Below are 25,755 nucleotides of genomic sequence, written 5' to 3' on the forward strand. Positions count from 1 at the left end.
CCTAGAGGGTTGTTCTGATTTAAGGTGGGTGTCTCAATGGGATGCAGTCAAACTCTCAGTCACAGCTGATATAATTTGACAGCTCATATGAGGGAAGAATCAATTTCCAAGCTTACTCATGTGTCTACAGGCTACTGATCCTTGTTGGCTATGAGTTGGAACCTCAGTTTCTTGCCACATGGACATTTCATTGGATATGACAGCCGTTTTCTCCCAAAGTGAGTGATCTCAGAGACAGAAGGGAAACTATGTAGTCATTTAAAATATTTTTGGAAGTGACTGGTGGGGGATAACACAATGTTGTAAATACCCGGAGGAGGCACATCTTGGAAGTTGGCTATCACTGGTCCAGAACAGGTTTGCAACTTGGATCCACCAAAAACATGGGTTATGCTTTAACCATTGTCTATTATTGGGAAGAAACTAGTGACCACGCAGATAAGTCTATCAAAGGACAAATGGAAAATTGCTGACGTTTCTTGGCCAAAGTTACATAACCTCTCTAACCTAAGTCTACTAAGCATACTGAGCAATAAGGGTTCAACTCTAAGTCAAACTTTTTATGGGTATAAATTTAATTTAAAAAATATTGATGACCTATACAGTAAAACCCTGAGAAGGGTAACATAATGAAGTAATATAAAATACTATGCTGTCAAAAAAGGTTAAGTGATTACCGATCCCATGCATTTAGAAATAAAGGTTTAAAACTTGGCTATGAAAAAGATGGAAAACAAGAGACCTTTCAATTTTTTTATTTTCCAGTGTGAATAATTTAATTGGAATTAAAATATCAATAGGAATCAATGACTACATTTTGCTTTTCTATCGTGGTTAAAGATAAGTCACTTTGTTTCTGGTAGTAAATTGCCAGGCATAGCGATACAATCATTAGAAATTACTATAGCTTTCGTTAAAGAAATTTCAGATAGTTTGCAATTTAGGAATGTCTGCTGAAGGGTTCATATAAATCAGCTGCTTGAAACTCACAAACATTGAGGTACCTGACCCTGGCAAAGCAAGTAGAGGCATAAAGAGCTCTATTGAACTTATACACACAAGTAAATAAACAGCCAATTTTTAAACTTAGTAGGATCTTGATCATTAAATAATTTAGCCATCTGGGTAGGTCAGGCCTATCTGCAGGCTAGAAAGGCAGTTTAAAAGGCAGAATATTGGCCATAGATATCCTCATACCTTTTCTAAGACAGTTTATCTGTCCTTACATCTACTCAGCCCTGGGCAACGTTTGCCTCTAGCTGTCCTGCCCTTCAGGGGAGGGAGGGACTTGTTGCAGGTGAAAAGGTGGTTTCTGCAAGAGGAAAAGGAGCTTGGCAGCATTGGGGTGCAGACTGTATCTTATCTGTGCTTCTCCATCTTGGCTGCATATTATAATCAGGTTTTCTGGGGTGAGACTCAGGTGTCGAAATACTCTCCAGGTGATTTCAATGTGTGGCCACAGCTGAGAATCTTTGTTTTGGGGCAGTGAATCTCATTTAAGCACACATTAGAATCAGCTGGAGAGCATGCTCAAGTTACAGACTACCGGACTCCACCTCAGTTTCTCGCTCAGGTCTGTCTGGCTTTGAGAAAAATACTTCTTTTGGTGTTCAATTCCAAGTGGGGCATAGGAGGAATGACAATTCCTAGGAGAGGACAGGTACTGTAATAATCTCCCCTTTCTGGCCCCAAAGCTGAAGATGAACTGGGATCTCTCCCCCTGCTTGGTCCCTCCCCTGTTTTCTTAGTCTTATTAAGACAATAAAGTCTCTTCAGAATCACACGAACAGCCATAGGTGGTCAGACCAGACGTCACCATGGGTTTTAGCTGCCTCTTTGCTTTTCTTGCACGCCAGCCTCCACCCAGCCCGAGCACCGGCTTCCACAAGCCGGGCTCAATACGTTAACCACCAGCCTCTCCTGCCCTACCCCGCCCCGCCCCCGGCGTCCTTACGTGGTTGCGCGGCAACCGGGGCCGCCGTTCAAAACGTGCGGGGAGCGGCCCTCGGCGGCACCGCGTGCTGCGCAGGCGCGAGGGCGAGGCGCCGGAGCCGCGGCAATGGCCTGCGTCAACCCGGTGGTAAGCAGGGCCGCCGCCCTGTGGGCCTGAGCGCTCTTCAGAGAGCGCCCTGGGAGCTCGGCTCGCCGCCTTGCCTTTCCCCCTTCCGCCCTTCACAGCCTTTCGGAAGCCCTTCCCCTTAGAGGGCCAGGAACCCCCAAAAGTTGGGCTTGGCGGTTCCCCTCACCTCCCCAAAAGAGCAAGTGCCCCTCATTTTCCTTTTTTAGTCCTTCTCTCTCCTCACCCAGGCGAATGTTGTTTGGCCTGAGGTGCTTAGAAGGTGGCTAGCCCTGTCATTTACCTTAACACACACCCCCCCCCTTCCTGTTTCTTTAGAAAATTCTGGAGATAAGTAGTCCTCAGTTCTTTTAGTGTTTATTCGAAGCTGTATTATCATTTATTTCAAGCTGTATTATTCACCTGAAGTGACATGTTTCATGTTACCTTACCATATTTTTCGAATTACATCTCCGTAAGCATCTTAATACTTAACTGTATCGTTAGAATTTTAAAAGAAAACCAGAAACAAAACACCAAACGTTGCTTTCCTGCCCGTAAGAGATGCCTCAACCTCACAATGAGAGTTGACAGACTCACTGGCGCTTGTGAGACCCTCAATCCATCTTAAAAACCTGAATTAAAGAACAAAAGAAAATCAAGGATTAATCTTTATTTTCAGATCATCCCAGCAGGCTGATTCACATTTGTGAAAAGCCATGTGCCTGTCCAGATGTGTGCTATTTTATGGGTGCTATGGATGCATATGCAGCATAAAAACGGCAATTTTTAGATAAATGTTATTTTAATGTCTATATCCACTCTCTGATGTCAGCATGTCTTAAGATCAGTAAAATACTTATGCTTGAGTGTAAATTTAAACCATGTAAACTATTTTATCTGATGGTGAACTCCAAGGAGAATGTATTTGTGTTTTATTTTAAATAGAGGAGAGGTTAAGATTGCAGGGACTGTACAAAGTTTTTAATAAAGATAACAGGTAGAAGCAGCAATAGAAAACTGCAGTCCTAAAAGAGAACGTATGTTGAATACCTACTTTCCTTTTGAAAATTGTGTTCTAATGGGTTATTTTTGATGCTGCTTTTACACTTAACGCAGATTTTAAATATATTTTTAGCTCTAGGATGTTTTTCCTTTGACTTTAAATATGGTCACACTAGCTGGGACTAATAATGAAGCATCAATTCAGTATGCCTTTATTTGGCCAAGCTGTTGTAGAAGAAACTACCCAGGGGTACTTAATCTTAGTGGATAATACTGGTGAATAATGTGTTATTTAAATATGACTGATTGATCTATTCATAGGCTTATCCCGCCTTCTTTGGAAAAATTAGTTTAAAACCTAGCTAACCTTGGCATAAGCAGGAGTACTTAACAGTATTTGTAGGGTATTATGAAAAAGCAGTCCTAGAATGCCACAGTTTTTACCTTGGCCTGATTAAGAAATTTGAAATAAGAGGAACTCAAATTTCTGTTTTGGCTTTTCTCGTCAGTGGAACATCCGCTAGGTCAGTATTCATACACTTAGCATTGCCATTTTGAAATGGGGAGATGATGGAACACAATTTATATTGCTTAGAAGGTTTGAGTTATGTGATAGGCTTATTTTGTATGGATATAACCAATATTTAACCTGGGTTGAAATCTACTTAATAGTATTATCATATTATGCTTTCCTTAGGAAGCATTTTAGGATATTACATAGTCTGCATTATGCAGATTGTGAAAGCTTACATTTCTCTTACCCCTTTCTTTGTTCCAGTTAGGAAATTCATTTTGGGACAATTGTACTTTGACTTGACAATAGTTTAGAGTATTTCTTTGCAAGTGGGATGGGCATTGGTTGCTTTATTGTATGTGTTTGCCTCAGTTTTATGGCATGGAATTCATTTACATTTGTGGAAATAATATAGTGAACTTTAAAAAAAGATCCTTTCGCTTCTTTGATAAAAAGATAAATTGAAAGTAGAATGTTCATTTCTATATCCTTAAGTGAATTTCCCTGTTTAAAAGGAACAGGGGAGGTCAAATAATGACACAAAAGCCATGTAGCAAAACTGTAACCATGTATCTCTATGAAATTATTACCTCATTTTTTTTTTTCAGTCCTGTAATTCAGCCTTGTATTAGGCTGAGACTGTGGGTTTGCAGCTAGGATAATACTGACGAAACAAATAAAAATCTAACAAAAGAAAAAAAAAGACTATGAACATATTTACTCTTCTAGATTTGTATTGCTTTTGTCTGTTATCCTGATTAAAACTATGTATAATTCATGAAATTTTAACCTCTCTATTTAAAATAAAACACACATACACGCTCCTTCTTGGAATTCACCATCAGATAAAATGGTATTGGATAAAATGGTATACAGGGTAAACTCACAATTAAGCATAACTATTTTATGTATCTTAAAACACACTGACATCAGCGAGTACATGGGAGTAGTATGTACTTAGTGAAAATACTTATGGTGACTAAATTGTAGAATACACTCAAACTTGGGAATTTAAAACTTTAACAATTGCTTTTTTTGTAGCCTAAACTCTACAAATCTGTAATTGAAGATGTAATTGAAGGAGTTCGGAATCTGTTTGCTGAAGAAGGTATAGAGGAACAAGTCTTAAAAGACTTGAAACAGGTGTGTACACAATACAGGTTTTTCTGTCTTTTTGTTGTTTTTCTCAGCATAAAAATGATAAATTATAATTTTAAATTCCTTAATTATAGTTTAATACTTATCTGTTCATTGTGCCATCAGCTGACAATTAAAAAAGACAAAAAAAAAAAATCCCAACAGGGCCTACCCTGGTGGCGCAAGCGGTTGGGCGCTGTGCCGTGAAGCTGTCTGCAGCCTCTGCAGTGCAGGTTCAATCCTGGCCAGCCAGCGAGGGTCCCACATGGCACGGCAGACCTCTCCTGTCACGCCCACTGCTCCCCTCAGGAGTGTATTTCATCAGTCTGCCTGTTCTGTTCCCCGCTCTGTCTCTGGTGAATCCTCTCACCCTCCCGCACATTTTGGCCTGTACCCAGGTTCTTGTATAAAATAAATAAATCTTTAAAAAAAAAAATCCCAATATTTTTAAAAGGCCAAACATTTTTTTCTCTGCAGCTCTGGGAAGCAAAGATTTTGCAGTCTAAAGCAACAGAAGACTTCTTCAGAAATAGCATCCACTCACCTCTGTTCACGCTTCAGTTGCCACACAGCTTGCACCAGACATTGCAATCATCAACAGGTTGGATACAGTTAGTAAATTGGTGCTATTTGGCTCTTCAGAACAAATTCTCATTTGTTTTGAATTAGACAGGGCAATGTTCTTAAGGTGAGAGGGCTTGGACCTTAAAATCATTACTATCCACTAAATAGAAGAAATTATGACCCCATGTAATTACTGGCGAAAAAAAATAGGTTATTCTAACTAGTTTCTTTTTCAATAGTAAAGTACACTAAGTTGACAAAGCCTTACTTGAGAGGAACAAGTTATATATTTTATGGGCTATCGAGAGTACCTATAGATTATTTAGAGAATCGGATTAGATCTAGTGAGGTGTAATCCAGGTACCTTACTGCAGAAGCAGGTTGAAAGGTGGGTACTTGCGTACTTGTGCATTCTTTCTCTCTTTCGCTTCTGTATGTTATCTCCTTTTGTACTGGAAGCAAAATGGAGAGTTGACAAGAATATGGAGAATTTTCAGGTTACTTTACTGTTTTGTATATATACAATGATGACTTGAAATTGTCTAGTATTTTATCTTTGTACTTGGACTTTTTGAATCTAGACCTCTGCTGTTAAGGGATATGTTTGTCCATATTATGTGTCAGTTTAAACTGGGAGAGACTAGCTAATAAAAGATAATACTGTTGTATCCTTCTAGCCTTTCTTATTTTCTCCTTTGTATCTTAAAATATTTATGCTACTCTGTATATGTATGCATATATCTGTGGACACAGACACACAGAAGACATGGATAGATTCGATAGACCCACTCATACAGATACACTGTAGACAGTCACACACACACAGAGATACACACATATACACACACACAGACTCACACACAACTAGGTTTTATTGAAATTTAATAGACTAATATCTGAAAGAGGTAAGGGCAGATTTTGGATTAGATTGTGAGTAATAACTAGATTGACCATTGCATGCAATATATGAAGATCACATGGGCCAGGGTAAAGAGAAACAGTAAGAGCTAGTACCTCTTCTACTACAACATGAGGAATTGAAGTGTGGCAACAATTTATTTATGGAAATTGACAATAAATACGAAACTACCAAACATAACATTTATCAATGCTTATAAAATACGTGCTTGTAAAATATAATTTTATTCTGTAAGAATTAGGCATGGCAGTTTAATTATTAAATTGACACATGAGAACATTTTTGTTTTTAACTTTACTGTTAAGATCTCTCTTTTCTCTCTTTAAATAACATTTAAACTTTTTCTTTATTACTATTAAAGAATTTAAAGCATTTTTTAGTTAGAAGTGACTTGGAAGGGGCTGTGTGTGTGGAGGAGTAAAATGCTTGGCTATTTATCAGAACCAGGTTCTTTGTCATTCAAAATTGCAGTATTTGATTTTGCCGCAAGATGGTAATATTACTAGTCATTTAAATCACAAAATAGTCTAGCAACTAAATTACCTGATTTTCACTCAGCACTTTATTCTTATTCTCTGTCTTAGAAGTTGAATAATAGAAATAATTATGTTTAAACAAGACAGCTTTTCTCCTTATTCTCTTCTACATCATTTATAATGAAGTGGTTTAAGGAAGTACATGTATCCTTTAAAAATGCATTATAGGTCTTGTTTCTATCTCACTTCATTTCTGGGTACCTTACAATACAATTCTTGAAGTAAATAGCCTCAGAAAATTGAAGCGTTTCTTAATTATATCTTCTCATTGTATGATTTTAAAAGTCTGATTAAAATAACTGAAACTAACTTCTACAAACTTTTTATCTCTTGATTACAAGTTCAAATTAAATCTATATTGGAATAAGTCATTTGCTTTTGTCTAGTCCATCTTTAAAGCTTGTTTGGCTTATCAAATTTTCTTCAATTTTATTGTCCATTCATTTAATAATTTCCTGTATCTTCAGTTGTTAATTATTTTTGGTACTTTAGAGCTTTATATTTTTAAAAATTGAGCTTAAAGAGCTGAGCTTTCTTTTATGTGGGTTGTAAGTATCTATGTACTATCTTAAAAATTGAAACTGAGAAAGTTGTTTGATTAAATAATTTGTTATGTTAAACATGATAATGTGTTTGTTGAAAGTAACTATTTTCCAGAACAAAAAATATGATTGAGAAAATATTAAAAATAAAATAAGAAGAATGTTATTGTTTTAGTTCTTTGCAAGTCTTGTTAAATGTCTGGCTTAATACAGGACAGCTGGATTCTCATATCTATTTCTAAATTCATTCTGTTGTGCTATGTTGTTTTGGCTAAAGAATATGAAGAATATCTAGCCCCCCGCAGATGTATAATTGGAGAAGGCAGAATATTGTAATAGCATTTTCTGATAATTAGGTACTACTTTAAAATTCAACAAGTAGTAGTTTATAAGAAATTAGCTGCAAAGTGGAGTAAAAAATCATACCAGTGGACTTTTTGTGCTATTAAAGTTCATTTTGCACTTGGAATGACTTTTTAACCTATGTGCAATTTTGCAACATGTGTTTGTCATTTGGAAAACGTTGGTTTACTGAGTTGTGCAGTTGACAAATTATTCATTATACAAGATAAAAAAAATCATATTAATACCACTATCTCATCAGAAAAGAGTTTAAATATTGGAAAGCTATCAAACTCACTGTGTAGCATATAAAGTTTCCAAAATTCTAGTTTTTGGTTGAAAGCTTGTATTTTAACAATACCTAACAAAAACTGTCAATTTTTTTTCTTCTTAATAATGGGTACAATTAGTTCATTTTCAAAAAAATGTCTGCCAGATATCCAAGTCTGACTAACCATAAATTTTCAGTTATTCATTAAAGTAAAATAGTGTTTCTTGAGAAAAGAGCTCAGCTCCTAACTTGAATAATAGCACAATGCTTTTCCTTGTAATTCCTTGTGTTTTTGTGTGCTGCAGAAATACTTCATGTGCTCTTCCCATTTCATTGCTCAGAATATTAAAAGAAAGTATTCTTAAAAGTTGAAATTTAGGAAAAATGATTCTTAAAGTTACATCAAGGAATTAAGTGAAATAGTTTTGTCTTTTTTTTTTTTTAACTGTCCAGTGGTGAATAAATGCAATGACTGAGCTTTTGTGTTACTCCCTTAATTCATGCTAACGTGCTTTCAGTTTTACTCATCATTACTTTGCACCATCAATGCAGTTGTCAACAAAATAGAATAAAAATTATTTAGTGAGAAATGAAAAATGCATCCCTTTTTTTTGGTGTAAAGATAGTTTGACCTTGTAACACCTGAAAGGGTCTCTAGGACCTCCAGAGTTTTGCATACTACATTTTGAGGACTGCTGTTCTATTCTTAGATTGATTATGTACAATTTATAATCCATTTCTTAAAAGATTTAATTTGTTAAACAAATTTATATAAGAGATTTCTCATATGCCTCTTTCCCCTAGTCGTACATAAACACCTTTTATCAACATCCTCCACCAGAGTGGTTCATTTGTTACTACTGATGAACCTATGTTGATACTTCACAAACACACTTCTCTTGGTATTGTATGTTTTGGGCTGGCCAATTTAATAATGACATGTTACTCTTGTTATAATTCTATAGAGTAATTAATACCAAGTAATTTCATTGCCCCAAAAATCTTCTGTACTCACCTATTCATTCCTTCCGCCCCACTGACCACTGGAAACCACTAATCTTTTTACTGTCTCCATAATTTTGCCATTTCCAGAATGTCATATATTTGGAATAATACAGTATATAGCCTTTTCAGACCAGCTTCTTTCACTAATGTGATTTTAAGATTTCTCCATCTCTTTTCGGGATTGATAGATTTTTTTTTTTAAATTTTTTAATTTTATATATTTTTACACCATTTTTCATTTTTGCACAATATGCATTTTCATCTTGGTTATAGTCCCCATACAATTCCCATCACCCTTGTTTTGATTCTACTCCTTCCCCCACCCACCGCTGTAGTATGTGAGAATACCATCTTACACCATTGAGAATGGCACATATTAAAAAAACTAGCAACAACAAATGTTGGCAAGGCTGTGCAGAAAAAGGAACTCTCCTGCACTGTTGGTGGGAGTGCAAACTGGTCCAACCACTATGGAGAGCTGTGTGGAGATTCCTCAACCTACTAAAGATGGAGCTTCCATATTATCCAGCAGTTCCACTTCTGGGTATTTACCCAAAGGACACAGAAACATTAATTCAAAAGGGTGCCTGCACCCCTATGTTTGTAGCAGCACTATTTACAATAGGTAAGCTATAGATAACTTCTTTCTTTTTAGCACTGAGTAATAATATCCCATTGTCTGGATGTGCCAGTTTAATCCATTCATCTACAGAAGGACATCTTGGTTGCTCCCAAATTTTGGCAATTATAAATAAAGCTCATATAAACATTTATGTTCAGGTTTTTGTGGGGACATAAATTTTCAACTATGTTTGTTAATTACCAAAGGGTGCAACTGCAGTATTGTAGGATAAGAATGTTTATTTTTGTGGGAAATTGGAATTTTCTTCCAAGGTGGTTGTACGATTTTACATTCCTACCATCAATGAACACTGCTCTGTGGCATCGGTATTTGGTGTTGTCAGTGATCTGGATTTTGTCCATTCTAGTGGGGGTGTAGTGGTGTCTTGTTTTAATTTGGATTTGCTGGTAACATGATATTTGAGCATCTTTTCATATATATATTCATTCACCTTCTGTCTATCTTCTTTGGTGAGGTATTTGCCATCTGTAGATCTTCTTTGGTGAGGTATATGCTAAAGTATTTGGCCCATTTTTTAGTCAGTTGTTTCTTATTGGGTTTTAAGAAATTTTGTATATTTTGGGTAACAGTCCCTTATCAGATGTGTCTTTTGCAGATATTTTTTTCTCAGTGGCTTGTCTTTTCATTTTCCTGACATTGTCTTTTGCAAAGCAGCTTTTAATTTTAATGAAGTCCAGCTTATCAGTTATTTCTTTTAAGAATTGTGCCTTTGGTGTCATGTCTTCTAGACTTTGTCCTAAGTTAACTTCCAGAAGTTTTATATTTCTGTGTTTTATACTTAGGTTTATGATCGATTTGAGTTAATTTTTTTGAAGGATGTATGATTTGGAATTCAGTCCTTCCAGCACCATTTGTTGAAGAGACTGTCTGCTCCGTTGTATAGCTTTTTGTCCTTTGTTGAAGATCAGTTGGCTATATTTATGTGGATATGTGGAACTATTTCTGGGTTCTCTATTTTATGATCTATTTGTCTCTTCTTTTACCAACACCACATTGACTTGATTACTGCAGTTTTATAGTGAGTCTTGAGGTCAGATAGTGTCAGTCATCTAACTTTTTCTCCTTGAACATTGAATTGGCTATTTTGCATCTGTGGGGTTATCACTAGCTAAAGTCCCCTGGGCAAAGTGGGACCTTGTCTATGATTACTTTATTTCTAGGGCAATTAAAATCATTTTCTAGTTGGTATTCATGCCTCGTGGTCTCTGATGAAACTATCGCATTGTGGGAGGAAAAAAAGAGGCGAATAGGAACATTGAGAAGTTTGTGGTTACTTTCAGTTTTGAGTATTAAAACACCTACGCTTTGGGTATAAACTGTGTGTCCAAATGTCCTTTGATCTGCTGAAAAATTTAGCAATTCTGTTTATTAGTTTAGTGATTTGAGTTAAAATACTCAGTTTGGTCGTCAAGAGATATCCATATACTAATAGTAGTCACAACGAATAAATTGTACTTCTTGAATCATGTGACTTGGGTGTTAAGATTTGAAACGGTTCAAAGCAGGACCAAAAATTGTGAAATTATTAGCTGTTTAATTTATCAAGGAATTTTTGTTGGCATGTAGGGAAAAATATACTTATAAATGTTAATGTTGTTATACCTTATCTTTTTTAAAGTTTCTTATGTTGTATTTGTGGGGTTGAATTCTTTCTGTATTATTATTGTTTGTTAAATTTAATATCTCTAGAATATATGCCTGAAGACTAACTTACACTTTTTGTTTAAGTAAAAAAACACATGCAAGTTAAAACTTAATTGGTTATTAAAACCATCTTGGTAGTTTAAAACTTTTATTTCAGGTGGCATAATGATATATATAATTTGTGAATATATATAAATGATGCATGTGACTTTTGAATTTGGTTTCAATTAAGTAGGCACTGCATGAAATTTTACTATAAAACAGTTCAATGCTTTCATTCTCTTGGTTATAAAGAAACTCTTAAAATTCTCTTACAGCTGTTTGATTTATATAAGTATTGAGAATTAGCCTTAAGGATTTATTGCTAGGAATTTAAAAGACCAGATTGTTGCTATTTCCCCCCAAGAAATTCATTTAATTGCTTCAGACAGTGTGTTAACAGATTTTTGTTTCCTCTCAGGCTATGACTTAAGCTATATCAGCTTAAGCTTTGCTCACTTCAGCTAATTAAGACTAATACTATTGTGTTACTGACATTCCAGTTCTTTCTAATTTAGACTTTCTAAAAGAATGCCTATTAATAAGCAAAGCCATAGATGAACAGAGGATAAAAATAATTTTTTGCTTCATTAGCTATCAATCTCTGTAGCTTCATTTCTGTTGTCTTAACATGGAAAAATGGTTAGTTAAAGAATTTGCTCTTCTTAGCTGTCTGTTGGATGTGACAGAGCCAATCTAGTGTCAGAAACAGATCTTTGGATAATTTTCCTTAATATAGTATGTGAATAAAGGCCATAATAAACATTACATTTAACACATATGTGCTTCATAAACATGTTGGAAAATTCTTGTTTTTGTTCAAAAAAGGGCAAAATGATTTTCTAATAGTCTTGTTCAGCTCGGTAATACCAACCTTGAGTTAAGGTTTAAGGTACGTTGATCATCTGGGATTCTTCTACTGGAGTTACTTTTCTTTAGATGTACTAATTAATGATTACATTTACAACCATTTGACCAACCTATTAGTTGTCTTATAAATGAAGACATAGCGTAGAAAATTGGTAGATAACAAAGATATGAGATTGGAGCTTTAATGCAGGCTGTCTCCTAAGAATTTGTTTTCTAATATTTTTCTTAGTTGAACCTGTTGCATGCAACAACTTCAGGAGACATGTTCTTACTCAGTTATTCCTGAAACTATATAGTTGTGTTTGGTTACTTGGCAAAAGTACTGTGGATAACTTTTCATGAAATGAATAAATGGAACTTAAAAAACTTAGAATGGGTTTATGTTGGGTTACATATCTTTGTTTAGACGTACTCTTTCAGGGGCTTCCCTGGTGGTGCAAGGGGTTAAGTCTTAGCACAATGAAGCTATCTGCAGCCACTGCAGCACTAGTTTGATCCCTGGCCAGGGAGCTAACCTACATGGCACAGCAGACCTCTCCTGTCTTGTCCACTGCTCCCCTCAGCAATATATTTCAGTCAATTTGCCTGTTCTGTTCCCCAGTCTGTCTCTGGTGAAGTCTCTCACCTCCCCCAATTCCCACCTCTGGCCTATACCCCAGTTCTTCTATGCATAAATAAATAAATCTTTTTTTTTTTTTTAAATACACTTGCAGAAGTGTGTCACTTTAACAAATTTTACTTTTTCTCCCTTGTGAGAAGTTGTAATGGAGATTTAGTGCTACTTTAACTTATGAAAAGACAACCTAGGTATTTTATTGTGAATATCTAAAGTACAATATGCTTGATTACAATGAGATGTTTTCCTTTGGTCCTTAAGATAGTTTAGTTGTAAAGTCTTTATCTAAAATTGGTGGGAAAAATATTCTTTTTACCTCATTTGGAATCAGGGAGTTTAGAATATGTTGAATATGTTAGTAATAGAAAATATTTATTTTTTTAAAACTAAGCTACACTTAGCAATTTTATTGTTGTTAAATTCTAATGAATGTATAATGCTTATTATTTTTTTCTTAATGCAGCATCATTAGTTATTCCTGCTGGAAGAGCACTTCCCAGTTTTACCACAACAGAACTGGTATGTAGTTTATTTAAAAAATAATTTTAAGGATATATACTACTTGTGGTGAATGGTGGCAGAGGAGTGCGTACAGACATATTTTGCAGTCCTCCTGTTGAATGGGAAAAAATGTAAGCGGGGAGAGAGAAAGAGTTTCTACAACACACTTAAAGTAAAAACTTGAGCATTCCAGAGTTGGTATTTTCTTACCAACTTTTCCTGTCATCTAGGGCAGTTGTTAGCAGCTGCCAAGACTGTACCTACAAGTTTAAGACATTTCTGATGTTATATTCCATGGACTTTTAATTCATTGTATATTATGTACTTAGAGGATCCTAAATAAATGATTTTGATGTGGTATTTTTTTCTGATTTGTTCCCCCCAAGTTGGGCTTTATTTAGTGGAACATTTTGGTCATCTTTTTCATGTTTGTGTAGTAGTAGCTAGAGCATAACTCCCCCTTGCTCCCTTTTAGGATTTGTTAGCAGAAACTAAAACTAAAACTTATATATAGAAAAGTGAGTAGTTTTAGGTGGGAAAAATAACACTTTTTTTTTCCACCTTTCTTTTGTGGTATTGATGGAATATAATTCACTAGCTTTTTCTTTCTCTTTCAATCCATGAGCTACCTTTCCAGGTTAGACAGTTTAGTGGATCATTTCTATTTCTTCATTATACCAAACAAAACTAAACCCCTCACCAGGATTTTTTTTTTAAAGATTTATTTATTTATTTATATAAGCACTGGGTAGAGTCAGAAGCGCAGGAGGGTAAGAGAATTCACCAGAGCCAGAGCGGGGAACAGAACAGGCAGACTGACGAAATACACTGCTGAGGGGAGCAGTGGGCACGGCAGGAAAGGTCTGTCGTGCCATGTGGACCCTCGTTCGATCCCTGGCCAGAGGCTGCGGGCAACTTCACAGGGATCGAACTGGTGCTGCAGAGGCTGCGGGCAGCTTCACAGCCCAGCACGTAAATGCTGTGCCACCAGGGGAGGCCCCCCTCACCAGCATTTTTTGAAGGAGTAGTGATGCTTGTGAGATCAATGAAAAAGTATCTCTGGCATTGAAATTCTTGAAAATGCCTTTCCTCTAGATCAAAGGAGAAATAAACTTTTAAAAAGTAAAAATGAATTTATGAAATAGAAGTGAAAGTGCCCTGCAGTATTATGCACCAAAGATAACTGTTTGATGTAAAGCCATCTAGACTTCTTTTATGAAAGTTATGTTAATTTTTCAGGGTAAAATTTTAACCAGAAAATTAATGGAATCATTCTCTGTACTGTTTCTGTACTTCTTTTTTTTTTTGACTTAGTAATACAGATGGGTCCTTTTCATTGCCAGATAAGTATTATTGGCCTGAGTGAATGAATCATAGTTTAATTAGCTAATCTCTTCTTGATGGACATTTAAATTATTTCAAGTATTTTTCTAATATAACATTCCATTGAATAGTTGTAGTTTGTAGTTTGTGTGATATTTAGGTAATCAGGATAAATTCCTGGAAGTAGAATTTCTATGTCAGAAAGTCATACATATTTTCAATATTGGTATAGTACAAAATTGCCCTTCAAAAGGATTGTACTGATCTAAGAGAATGTCATTTTTATCATGTTCTGTGAGCATTGCCTGTTACTAATTAGTGTTTTAAATTTTTACAAATTTGATAACAAAAATGTTTGTCTTCTGATTTAGTATTTAAAAAAATTAAAATCCTAAGGTTTAACTATTCCAAAGTAAAAATTATACACATCATATCATATGATGTACTTTAAAATACCATTAATAATTAACTTAGAGGCTATAGGAATCCTAAAAATAGCTGTGATCCTTATCATTTTTAAGAGTCAGCGTCTTAGGCGAAACGATTTAGTGGGCCACTTTATGAGTCTACATTCATACTGTTTATTAAGACTTACTAGCTTCATTGCTAACAGCTGTACAACACATTTCTTTTAATGAGATGACCTAAACCAAATAATGAATTTCTTTTATTCAAAGAAATTAACCGTAATCTTAAGTGGTGTCAAACTGTTGTCCTGAATCAGATTTCTTGACCTTTTATGAGATAAGAAAAAAAAAGACACAAGTTGATCCTTTTCTAATTTCCTAATATAAATTTCACATGTTTAGGGTGCCTCAAATTCCAGTGCAAACTTTGCTTTTCCTGGTTATCCTATTCATGTACCAGCAGGTGTGACACTGCAGACCTCATCTGGTAAGAACATTCTAAAAATAACATTGTTTTTAGTATTGTTACCTCTGGACATTCATTTTCATGATTTTTCAATTAATCATATAACAGAAATTATAGGAAATTTTAATAAAACTCATTGCAAGATTATTATTATTTTAAAGATTTATTTATTTTTATACAAGAACTGGGGTACAGGTCAGAGGCACCGGAGGGTCAGAGCTTTACCAGAGACAGAGCAGGGAGCAGAATAGGCACTGCTGAGGGGAGCAGCGGGCGAGACAGGAGAAGTCTGTTGCACCATGTGGGAATCTCCCTGGCTGGCCAGGAATCGAACCCATGCTGCAGAGGCTGCGGACAGCTTTATAGTGCTGTGCTCAACCTGCTGCACCACCAGGGAGGCCCCTCATCACAAGATTATTAATAGCTAATGGTTATTATTGTTGTGAAAATGACTACCACAAGACACTGTACTGGGTCTGTCCTGTATTTCATTCCAAATTCTCTTTCCCAGTATTGTAGAAGATACTTTAAATATGTTTTGTCTAATTCAAGTTATCTAAATTTTGAAAAACACAAAATAACATATCTGTGTCCTTGCTAGCTCCAGTTAAGAAAAACTAAAAGTTGGATTGATCAACTTTCTCCTCCTTTGTTATTGGAGATAGTTTGGTATAATTGAAAGAATATCCCAAAATTGTGGAGAATAATCTCTGTTTTTTTTTCAGAATATAATTTATTGATGTGAAAGAGAATCATATCTATTATTTGGGTGTTCTAACGTTTAAGCAGTGCATCAAACTCAATGCTCAAAAGATAGACTTCTTTCTTCTTTTTAGTATTGTTTTAAAGAAAAGGGGTGGAGGAAGAAATATGGTAAAAATTTGGTAACTTGAAGTTTTTAAACCTTGTTTGATAAGGCATGGTATTATAGTTGTTATGTGGTATTTTATGTATATGAAATACATTCTACCTGATGATGTTTGTTAAAATCTCAACTTGCATTGGTAATACTGTAATTTTTTAAAAAGATTTCTTTATTTATGCATACAAGAACTGGGGTACAGGCCAGAGGTGCGAGGGGTGAGAGGATTCACCAGAGAGAATGGGGAGCAGAACAGGCAGATGTACTGAAATATACTGCTGCGGGGAGCAGCGGGCGAGGCAGGAGAGGTCTGCTGCGCCATGTGGGTTGCTGCCTGGCTGGGGTTTGAACTTGTGCTGCAGTCGATGGTGGAAGCTTCATAGTGCCGTCTTTAACCCCTGAGCCATGAGGGAGGCCCGGTAATACTGTAATTTATCAAGCATGGTAGAAGTTCATGGAGTAAATCTTGGTGGCCCGTATACATCTGTAAATGAACCATATAAGTGGTAGTGGGGAAAGGCTAGAGTTAAAGCAAGACATTTAATTTTAAAAAATAATAGCAATACATATTTATTGTAGAGAATACAGAAATATCTGAAGAATAGAAGAGAATGCCTAGAGACAACTGCTATTAACATATTGATATATTTCACCCAAATCAGTTGTGCATGGAATTTTTTTCACTAAGGAAATCAGGATTCTATTGTACTTAAAGTTTTGTTTTCTCCATTGAAAGGTCATCTTTATAAAGTCAATGTACCAATTATGGTGACTCAGTCGTCTGGAAGAGCGAATGTTCTTCAGCATCCAATTCAACAAGTATTTCAGCAGTTTGGGCAACCTTCAATAATACAGACCAGTATTCCACGATTGACCCCATGTTCCCTTCAAGCAACTACTGAAAAATCACAGAGAATGGAGACTATGTTCCAACAACCCACAATTCTATATCCTGGGGCAGTGGAAAGGAAACACTTAGAAAATGCCACCAGTGATATTCTTATACCTCCTGGAAATGAGCATAAAATCATGTGTGAAGCTTTGTTGAGTCTACCCAAGAGCTCTCAGCTTATTAGTCTTCCAGGTGTTGCATTTCCTGCACAGGTTTCTCAACTAGACTGTAATATGGAGCCAGTGCTCAGTGTGCCAGCTGGGATGACTCAAAATCTGCATGGTGGGCCCCTCTCCATGGGCCCTCAGGGGACTCTGCACCAGCACATGTCTGATGTCCAGCCTTATGTTCTTAAAAATAGGATGTTTGGATGTGATTCTACAAAGCAGGCAAGAAATATTGAGGAGCCCAGTGGCCTGCCTGACTCCGAGAAGGTAGTTCTATGTTCAACTTAATGGATATAACTATCAGTTCTTAAATTATTCATGTTCAGCATTTCTAAACTTATTTCCATTAATGAATTAGAATATTGCTTTCAAGAAAATGTACTTGCTTTAAGGTAATCCATTTTCTCTTATAAGAATTTTTTTTTTGTCTACAGATAAAATTTAAATGACCCAGAAATCCATTCCTTTAATTAAAATGAATATTAAATGAATATTAAATTAATTAAATGAATATTTTGAGGAAATTCATTGTCATGTTTAGTATACAAAAGAGGTTCGATGGTTTTTCCCCCTTGTTCTACCTAGTTTTCCAAATAACCAAGTGAAACTTATTCCCCCTTGAGTTACCTTACCAGTAGATGTTTTGTTTCCCCTGGCCTTCTAAAATACTAGTTAATTTCTTTGAAATTCAAACCACTAAAAAATAATTTCTGATTTAATTTCCATATTTAAATAGGCTCAAATTATTAACTTCTAAGGAATTCACAGTGATGCCAGAAAGAGTCATAGAGAATCTTGGATAGTTAAAAAAAAAAAAGCTTGTGTTATTTTTTACAAACATAAAATATGTCATATTGACAATTCCATTTATACAATTTAGTGATGTCACAATAATGAAAGGTTTGTATCTCTAATAGTTTAATGGTCCTTTAGGACTGCTTTTCAAATCTGTGGCAATGGATAATTAATGCCACTTTAAAAGTTTTCTAGGTAGAAAGGAGGAAATAGAGGGAACAATGAAGGATAACAAATGAAGAAAATGATGATCAAGACCTTTGAACTGTTTTGAACTATTTCAGATGTTTGAAACCTGTTTAAAAACTTTAAGTAAGTCTGTTTTTAGTAGAGTTTGGGTATAGAGTACTAGGACTAAAATGTTTTTTGAGTATTTTACTCATATTTTCCACATAATATGTAGGTTGAGAAATGCAGACTAAACTCGTAATTATGCAATGTTTGGTTTTTAGATAAAAATAACTTGTAAGTTTAAAATAAGTGTTTTCATCACTTAGAACCTTTGGAGTTACAAGTTTTTGGACTCTGCATGAACTTTGCAGATTTTTGGTGTGATGATTCAAGGACTTTTATTCTAGTGTTACTTACTAGATGTCATCTTGTGCTTTATTCTGATATAGGGAAATAGATTAGTTAAGGAAGATTAAGCAAGGATTGTTTAGGGGATAGTGGTTGAGAGTCTAAGCTTTGAAACCACAATAGCTTTAAATTCCAGATTCACTTATAAGCAAAACTATGTAACATTACTTTCTGAAATTCAGTCACAGTCTGTAAACTGGGCATAAAATCAACCTCACAATTTTTAAAATTATCAGAGGATGTATATAGAGTTTTTAATAGTTTCTGGAACCACAGTAAATTTTAGAGTGGTGCTATTATGTTTTATGGATTTGTGATATATTGGGTAACTTCATATAACTTGTCAGTTAGTTTTAAAATAAATCTAAATATAAAACACAAAAGTCCAAACATACAGAAGTATTTATATATTTTAGAAATTAATTTACTGTAGGATGACTTTAAAATAGTAAACTGGTGAAGTTTATGCTGATATAATTTATAAATAGTTTTTTTTAATAAGTAGCTTTTCTGAAATTATTTTGTAAGGAAATTATAATTAATTGTATTTGTTTGCTTTTCTTGTGTAGACTACCGGAGATCTTAAGGATCTATCTAGGTTTAACATTCTTAATGTTTTATAAAATATATTTCTAAAACTGAAATTATATACCCTCTCTTTGTTTAGCCTCTGGTAACTTCTAATTTTGGGCTCTATGAATTTGGCTATTCTAGGTAGTTCATAAGTAGAATCATACAATATTTACCCTGTTATTGGCTTATTTTACTTAATGTATATTTTCAAGATTCATTCATGTTGTAGCATGTCAGAATTTCATTCCTTTTAAAGGAATCATGAATCATGTGATTTTGATAACTTAAAATTCTGAAATATTTTGGAATCTTCCTTTTTAAAAAAATTATTATATATATATGTGTATGTGTGTGTATATATATATGTGTATATATATATGTGTATGTGTATATATATATGTGTATATATATACACACACATACACATACACACACACACACACACATATATATATATATATAAAAAAAACATCATTTCATGCCCACTGCTTTACTGGTAACATAAACTATGATTCTCTGTGTTAATATTATTCCTGCTTCTCTCTTTGCTTTTGTTTTCCTCTCTGCTTGGTGCTTAGATTTTCTCCCCACCATCCTTTTCTGCTATCCATTCTCTAGAAATTTTACTTCAGTATCTGTCTAGCTACCGCTTCTCCCTTCATTATTAGATTGGATGTGTCTCTTCTGTGTTACAGCATCTTAGGCTTGTGTCTGTCATCATATAGTAAAAAGTTACATGAAAATATACTGTTTGCAATGAGAAGCTCATTTTATTAATCTTTGTATACTCAGCACCTTAGAATGAACAAACTTATTATACTTAGAATATAAGTTTTAAAGAATAAGATCTATGATTGGTTTATTTCCATTGGTAATTCTCTACCCTGGCTAAGTATTAGAATAATTATGGCTTTAAAAACAATATTTAGTTCTACACTAAAGGGTAGATATAATTGGTCTGAAGTGGGTCTGCTCAGTAATGCTTAAGAGTGTTGAGAGGTGATTGTGATAGGTGATATGTAGTCAAAATTGGGAACCATGTGTGTAGCTCAGAATCAATGTATGAATGAAAAATTAATAGAGTGAAGGAATAGAGAATAATAGCTTCAAGTAAGAGCTTTATTTTTCTTCCAAGTCCCTTTTGATATTTTTCTTTTAAAATACAAAATGTCCTATCAGTAGCTGTTTGAATTTAGAATTCAGTTAATTGAGCAAATATTTTTTGAATCACTATATGCCACTCCTAAGTATCTCTAAATTAGCAATTTTAAAGCCAGATATGTGATGTTTTTCTTTTATAGGAAAAGAGCCAATTTAGTAAAATGCTTTTTTTGTATTTGTCAAAACATGTTAAGGTACATATCATGCCAAGTAAGAGTAGAGTGGCCAAGAGGCCACCCTACAGGGTCAGGTAATATGTAATCATCACTGCCACTGTGTTATTTATGGTAGCTATCTGGATTCAATTTCTGTTAAGCATTAAAGATGTTCCTTGCCTTTATGATTATAGGGAACTGAATTTCACATTTTTTAGCATGAAAATGTAAAAAGAAAGTATGTATAACTTAGCTTTCTCTTGTTTTATATTTATCCCCACATATGGATGTGAAGTTCTGTCAGTCCTTAGCAGCCATTGGAAAAATATGGCTCTTTCATTAGAGGAAAGCACAAATTGAAAAGATTGGAACCTGAATTTGGCAAACAGAGTTTTATCTTGAAGCATCTGATCCATTTGCCTATTGTGCTACCCAGCCAAAGAAGCCCTGTGCAATTGAAGAGATCTTGGTGAAGCTGAGAATCTTGGAAATCACTAAACTGATTTGTTTTAGAGCAGAGAAAAAAAACTGAAGCGGTGCTTCTGTCAGATTACATCATCTGTACTAGAACTGTTGACATTTCCTCACATTCGCCTGAAATTCATAGAAGAATTAGCAGTGACTTTCTTTTAACATTCAACAGGATAAAAATACCAATGCTTCTAAGGGCAGTGAGCGTTTGATTTTAATCATTATTTGCACATTGACACCAACAAGAATTCCTGTGTGGTTGTGTAGTGAGTCCTTTTTTATTTCTATTTTTTTTGAAACTGAAAACTGACATCTTTGTAATAACAAAAAGTCTTTTTCTACTTAGCAAAACTTGGTTACTCTACACTGATGAAGATGCTTGGCAACATAGGATTTTGCTGCTCTGTGAAGAAAGCATTGCTATCTTTTTCAGCACATGGCATGCATTTACACTAAGACACAGCCAGTAATTCTAAAAGAAGTCTCATTGGCTGCCATGGAACTCAAATACTTTAGAACAAAGGTTTTGAAATATTTTCTTTTCCAAGACATTTGTTAAAAAATGTCAGTAAAAAGTTAAATTCTTCTTCATGCAGAATATTTCTGCCTTTTCAAAGGACAATGGTTGAAGTTCGTGACTGATCTTTGGGGAGACATTCATGATTTTTAAGAGAGAATGAAAACTCCCTCATAACAACCTGGCTTGGAGGAGAATCTTGAGAATGTATGTAGTGGATATATGGTCATACGAAAGACTTTGATCTTTCTATTCATGGTCCTAAAATACTGATTATGGATGTTGCTGTGAAACGGTTTGTTACTTTGGTTAAATTGCCACCTTGGAAAAGGAGGTTGGAGTCATATGAACTTCCAATGCTTTTTGAAGTGCTTCTGAAGATAGAAGTTGAGATTGACAAAATTCTTTTGTAGTTATTAATACTAAATTTGGATTTCTAATGTTACTCCTTTCCCAGAGTAAAGAGGATCTCAGTGATTTAAATGAAATAAGACGATGGTTACATGAATTCATTTAGAAATGTCCTGGAATCTTTAATATTCCTTAATAAGCTTTTACTCACCTGGCAAAATACCATGAGATCTCTGATTCATTTTGCAGTAAGAGATTCTGTGGTTTAAGGTTTTAGTACTTGCTGCTATTAAAAAAACAAAAACAAAAAGCCAAACACACCAGTTCCAACATGTAATTACACCTAGGAGTAACCTTACCATAATTTACTTAAAAAGAAATCAAACTTATTAAGATAGAATTTGCGTACAGTAAAGTTCATTTTTTGAAGTGTGCGGTTTTTAGGTGTATAGTATGAAATTTTTGTGAACACTTGTGCTTATTTAATCACTACTGCAGCCAGATACGGAACATTTCCATCACCACAAAGAGTATCCTCATGCTCCTTAGTCGTCAAACTCCTCCCTCCACTTCTGGTCCCTGACAGTTCCTCCCTGCTGCCTCTTCTGACCAGGCTTGCCTTTTTTTTTTTTAAATTTTGGCAATTTTAAGTTTTTTTTTTTTAAGATTTATTTTTATTTATTTATACAAGCACTGGGTACAGTCAGAAGCGCGGGAGGGTGAGAGAATTCATCAGAGCCAGAGCGGGGAGCAGAGCAGGCAGACTGAAGTACACTGTTGAGGGAGCAGCTGGCGGCAGGAGAGGTCTGTGCACCATGCGGGACCCTCCGCCGGTGGCCGGGGAGCAGCCGGGGATTGAACCGGCGCTGCAGAGGCTGCGGGCAGCTTCGCAACCCAGCGCTCAACCGCTGCGCCTCCGGGGAGGCCCAATTGTAAGTTTTATTAAAATGAATTATTTTATTTTATATAATTCTTATATCATTTTTCATTTTTGCATAATGTATGCATTTTCATTTTGATTGTATTCCCCATACAATTCCCACCCCCTTTTTCTGACCCTAATCCCTCCTCTCCTCCCCCTGCTCCCCACTGTAGTTTGTCTCTGATCTATAGTTGCTTGTTGATTTTGATTTTTACTGTATTGCAATTAGTCTTTTTCCTGGCCCCTTATTTAGGTTTTCTAGATTCCTGCTATGAGTGAGACCATCTGGTATTTTTCTTTTTCTTTCTGGCTTATTTCACTGAGCAAGATCCCTTCCAACTCCATCCATGTTGCTGCAAATTGCATGAGTTTATCTTTTTTGATTGCTGAGTAATATTCCATTGTGTGTGTGTGTGTGTGTGTGTGTATACACACACCACATCTTCCTTTCTTAAGAATGTCAAACAAATACAATCATTTAGCAGATAACTTTAAAGTAATACATTTGAGATTCAGTCATGTTGCATGTATCAGTATGTTCTGTTGTACCAATTTGTTTATCCATTTACGTGTTAGACATTTGGGTTTTTTCCAGTTTTTGGCATTTATGAATAAAACCCCTAAAAACATTCACATCATGTTTTTTTTTAAAAAAGTGAACATATATTTCCTTTTCTTTTGAGTGAGAGAGTGGGATTTCTAGATCGTATGACACTTGTGTGCTTTTAAGAAAGTGCCAAATTCATTTCCAAAGTGTCTGTTTTTGGCCAGTATCATGTGGTGGAATTTTGAATTTCAACTAGCACTGTATAAGATTTGTAGTTGCCCCACATCCTTTTTCTTTAACACTCCTTGAGAGGAGAATTTTGTGATTTTGATGAGTGCAATTTGTTGTATTTTCCTTTTGATTTCTGATGCATGTCTTATCTAAATAAAGTTTGCAAACATCTAATGTTTCTAAAAATTTTGTAGAATTTTTAATACTGAAATCTATTTTTAGTTAATTTTTGTGTGTAGTACAAGGTTGGGATTTAGTTTTTTTTTTTTTTTTTTGCATATGGATGTTCAGTTGCTTTAGTATCACTTGTTGAAAAGACTCCATGGAGTAGTCTAAAGCCCTTCACTTTAATGAAAATCAGCTACTAGATGTGTGTGGTTTTATTTTTGGACTTTCACTCTTTTATTAATTCATGTGTCTACTCTCTAGTACCACGTTGTTGTTTTTTTTTTTTTAAAGAGGCATGTATTTTTATTTATTTATTTGTTTGTTTGTTTGTACATGCACTGGGTACAGTCAGAAGCGCGGGGAGCAGAGCAGGCAGACTGATGAAGTACACTGCTGAGGGGAGCAGCGGGCGGCAGGAGAGGTCTGCGTGCCATGTGGGACCCTCCTTCGGTGGCCGGGGAGCAGCCGGGGATCGAACCGGCTTCGCAGATGCCGCAGGCAGCTTCGCAACCCAGCGCTCAACTGCTGCGCCTCCGGGGAGGCCCTCTAGTACCACGTTGTTTTAATTATGCTACCATTAAGTGTGGAAATCAGAGTATGAGTCTCAAATTTTTTCTTTTTTTTTTTTTTAAACTTTTTTTTTTTTTTATAGAGGCATGTTATTTATTTATTTGTTTGTTCTGTTTATACAAACACTGGGTACAGTCAGAAGTGCGGGAGGGTGAGAGAATTCACCAGAGCCAGAGTGGGGAGCAGAGCAGGCAGAAGGACCGAAGTACACTGCTGAGGGGAGAAGCGGGCGGCAGGAGAGGTCTGCGTGCCACGTGGGACCCTCCTCCGGGGGCCGGGGAGCAGCCGGGGATCGAACCGGTGCTGCAGAGGCCGCGGGCAGCTTCGCAACCCAGCGCTCAACCACTGCGCCACCGGGGAGGTTCTCAAATTTTTTCTTTTTAAATGTTGTTCTAGCTTGCCCAATCTCTTTGCTTTTCCGCGTAAATGTTAGAATAAGCTTGCTAATTTTTACAAAAGTTAGGACTTTCAGTACTATGTTGAATAAGAAGTGGCAAGAGTGGACATCCTTGCTTGATTCTTGATCTTACAGAAAAGGTTTTCAGTTTGTCACCACTAAATATGCTCACAGCTGAAGACTTCTCATAAATGGCTTTATTATATTGAGGCAATTCTCTTCTGTTGTTAATTTGAGTGCTTTTTGTAATCATGAAAGCATGTCGAATTTTGTCAAATATGTATTTTTTTTTGCGTCAATTGAGGTAATTGTGTGCCCCATCCCCTCTTCATTCTGTTAATGAGTTGTATTACCTGTATTGATTTTTTCTATGTTGAAACATTCAAGAAATAAATATCACTTGGCATGGTGTATAATCCTTTTAATGTGCCATTGAATTCTGTTAGTATTTATTGAGGAATTTTGAGGATTGCTGTTAATTCTTCAAATATTTGGCAGAGCTTTCCAGTGAAGTTATCTGGTCTTGGGCATTTATTTGTTGAGAGGTTTGTGATTACTAATTCAGTCTCCTTACTGGTTGTAGATCTATTAAGCTTTTCTATTTTTTTTCAGGATACAGTCTTGGTAGGTTGTGTGCTTTTAGGAATTTGTCTATTTCATTTAGATTATACAATTGTTGTTCATAATATTGTTCATAATATTCTCTTATACTTTTCATTTCTATAAAATTATAGTAAAGTCCTCTCTTTCATTTCTGATTTTAGTTATCAGCCTTCTCTCTTTTTTTCTTTATAAATCTATCTAAAGGCTTATCAATTTTTGTTGCTCTTTTGGAAGAACCAATTCTTCTGGTTTTATCGATATTCTCCATTTTTAAATTCTTTGCTTATCTTTACCCTAATTATTATTGTTTAGTTTCTTTACTAGCTTTGGACTTTTTTCGTTGTAGTTCCTTAAGGTATAATTTAGATTGCTACTTTGAGATCCTCTTTTCTTG

The 25,755-nt window shown here is 35.3% G+C and overlaps 1 protein-coding gene across 2 annotated transcripts in view; it reads left to right on the plus strand.

Annotated features, from left to right (window-relative positions):
* Window positions 1-2,059: 2,059 nt before the first annotated feature.
* GTF2A1L (general transcription factor IIA subunit 1 like) overlaps window positions 2,060-25,755 on the plus strand; it is a gene marked incomplete at both ends in the record, with an annotated part of 42,982 nt that continues 19,286 nt past the window's right edge. The window contains 6 exons of one of the 2 annotated variants that reach the window (XM_084235111.1): window positions 2,060-2,080; window positions 4,617-4,718; window positions 5,190-5,313; window positions 13,167-13,222; window positions 15,337-15,421; window positions 16,999-17,588. In XM_084235111.1, coding sequence (XP_084091237.1) covers window positions 2,060-2,080; window positions 4,617-4,718; window positions 5,190-5,313; window positions 13,167-13,222; window positions 15,337-15,421; window positions 16,999-17,588 — 978 coding nt within the window. The remainder of the gene's footprint in view (window positions 2,081-4,616; window positions 4,719-5,189; window positions 5,314-13,166; window positions 13,223-15,336; window positions 15,422-16,998; window positions 17,589-25,755) is intronic. The other variant, XM_084235112.1, reaches the window with a different exon arrangement.

This window comes from Talpa europaea (assembly GCF_964194135.1).
Source record: "Talpa europaea genome assembly, chromosome: 6".
In the NCBI taxonomy this organism is placed as follows: Eukaryota; Metazoa; Chordata; class Mammalia; order Eulipotyphla; family Talpidae; genus Talpa; species Talpa europaea.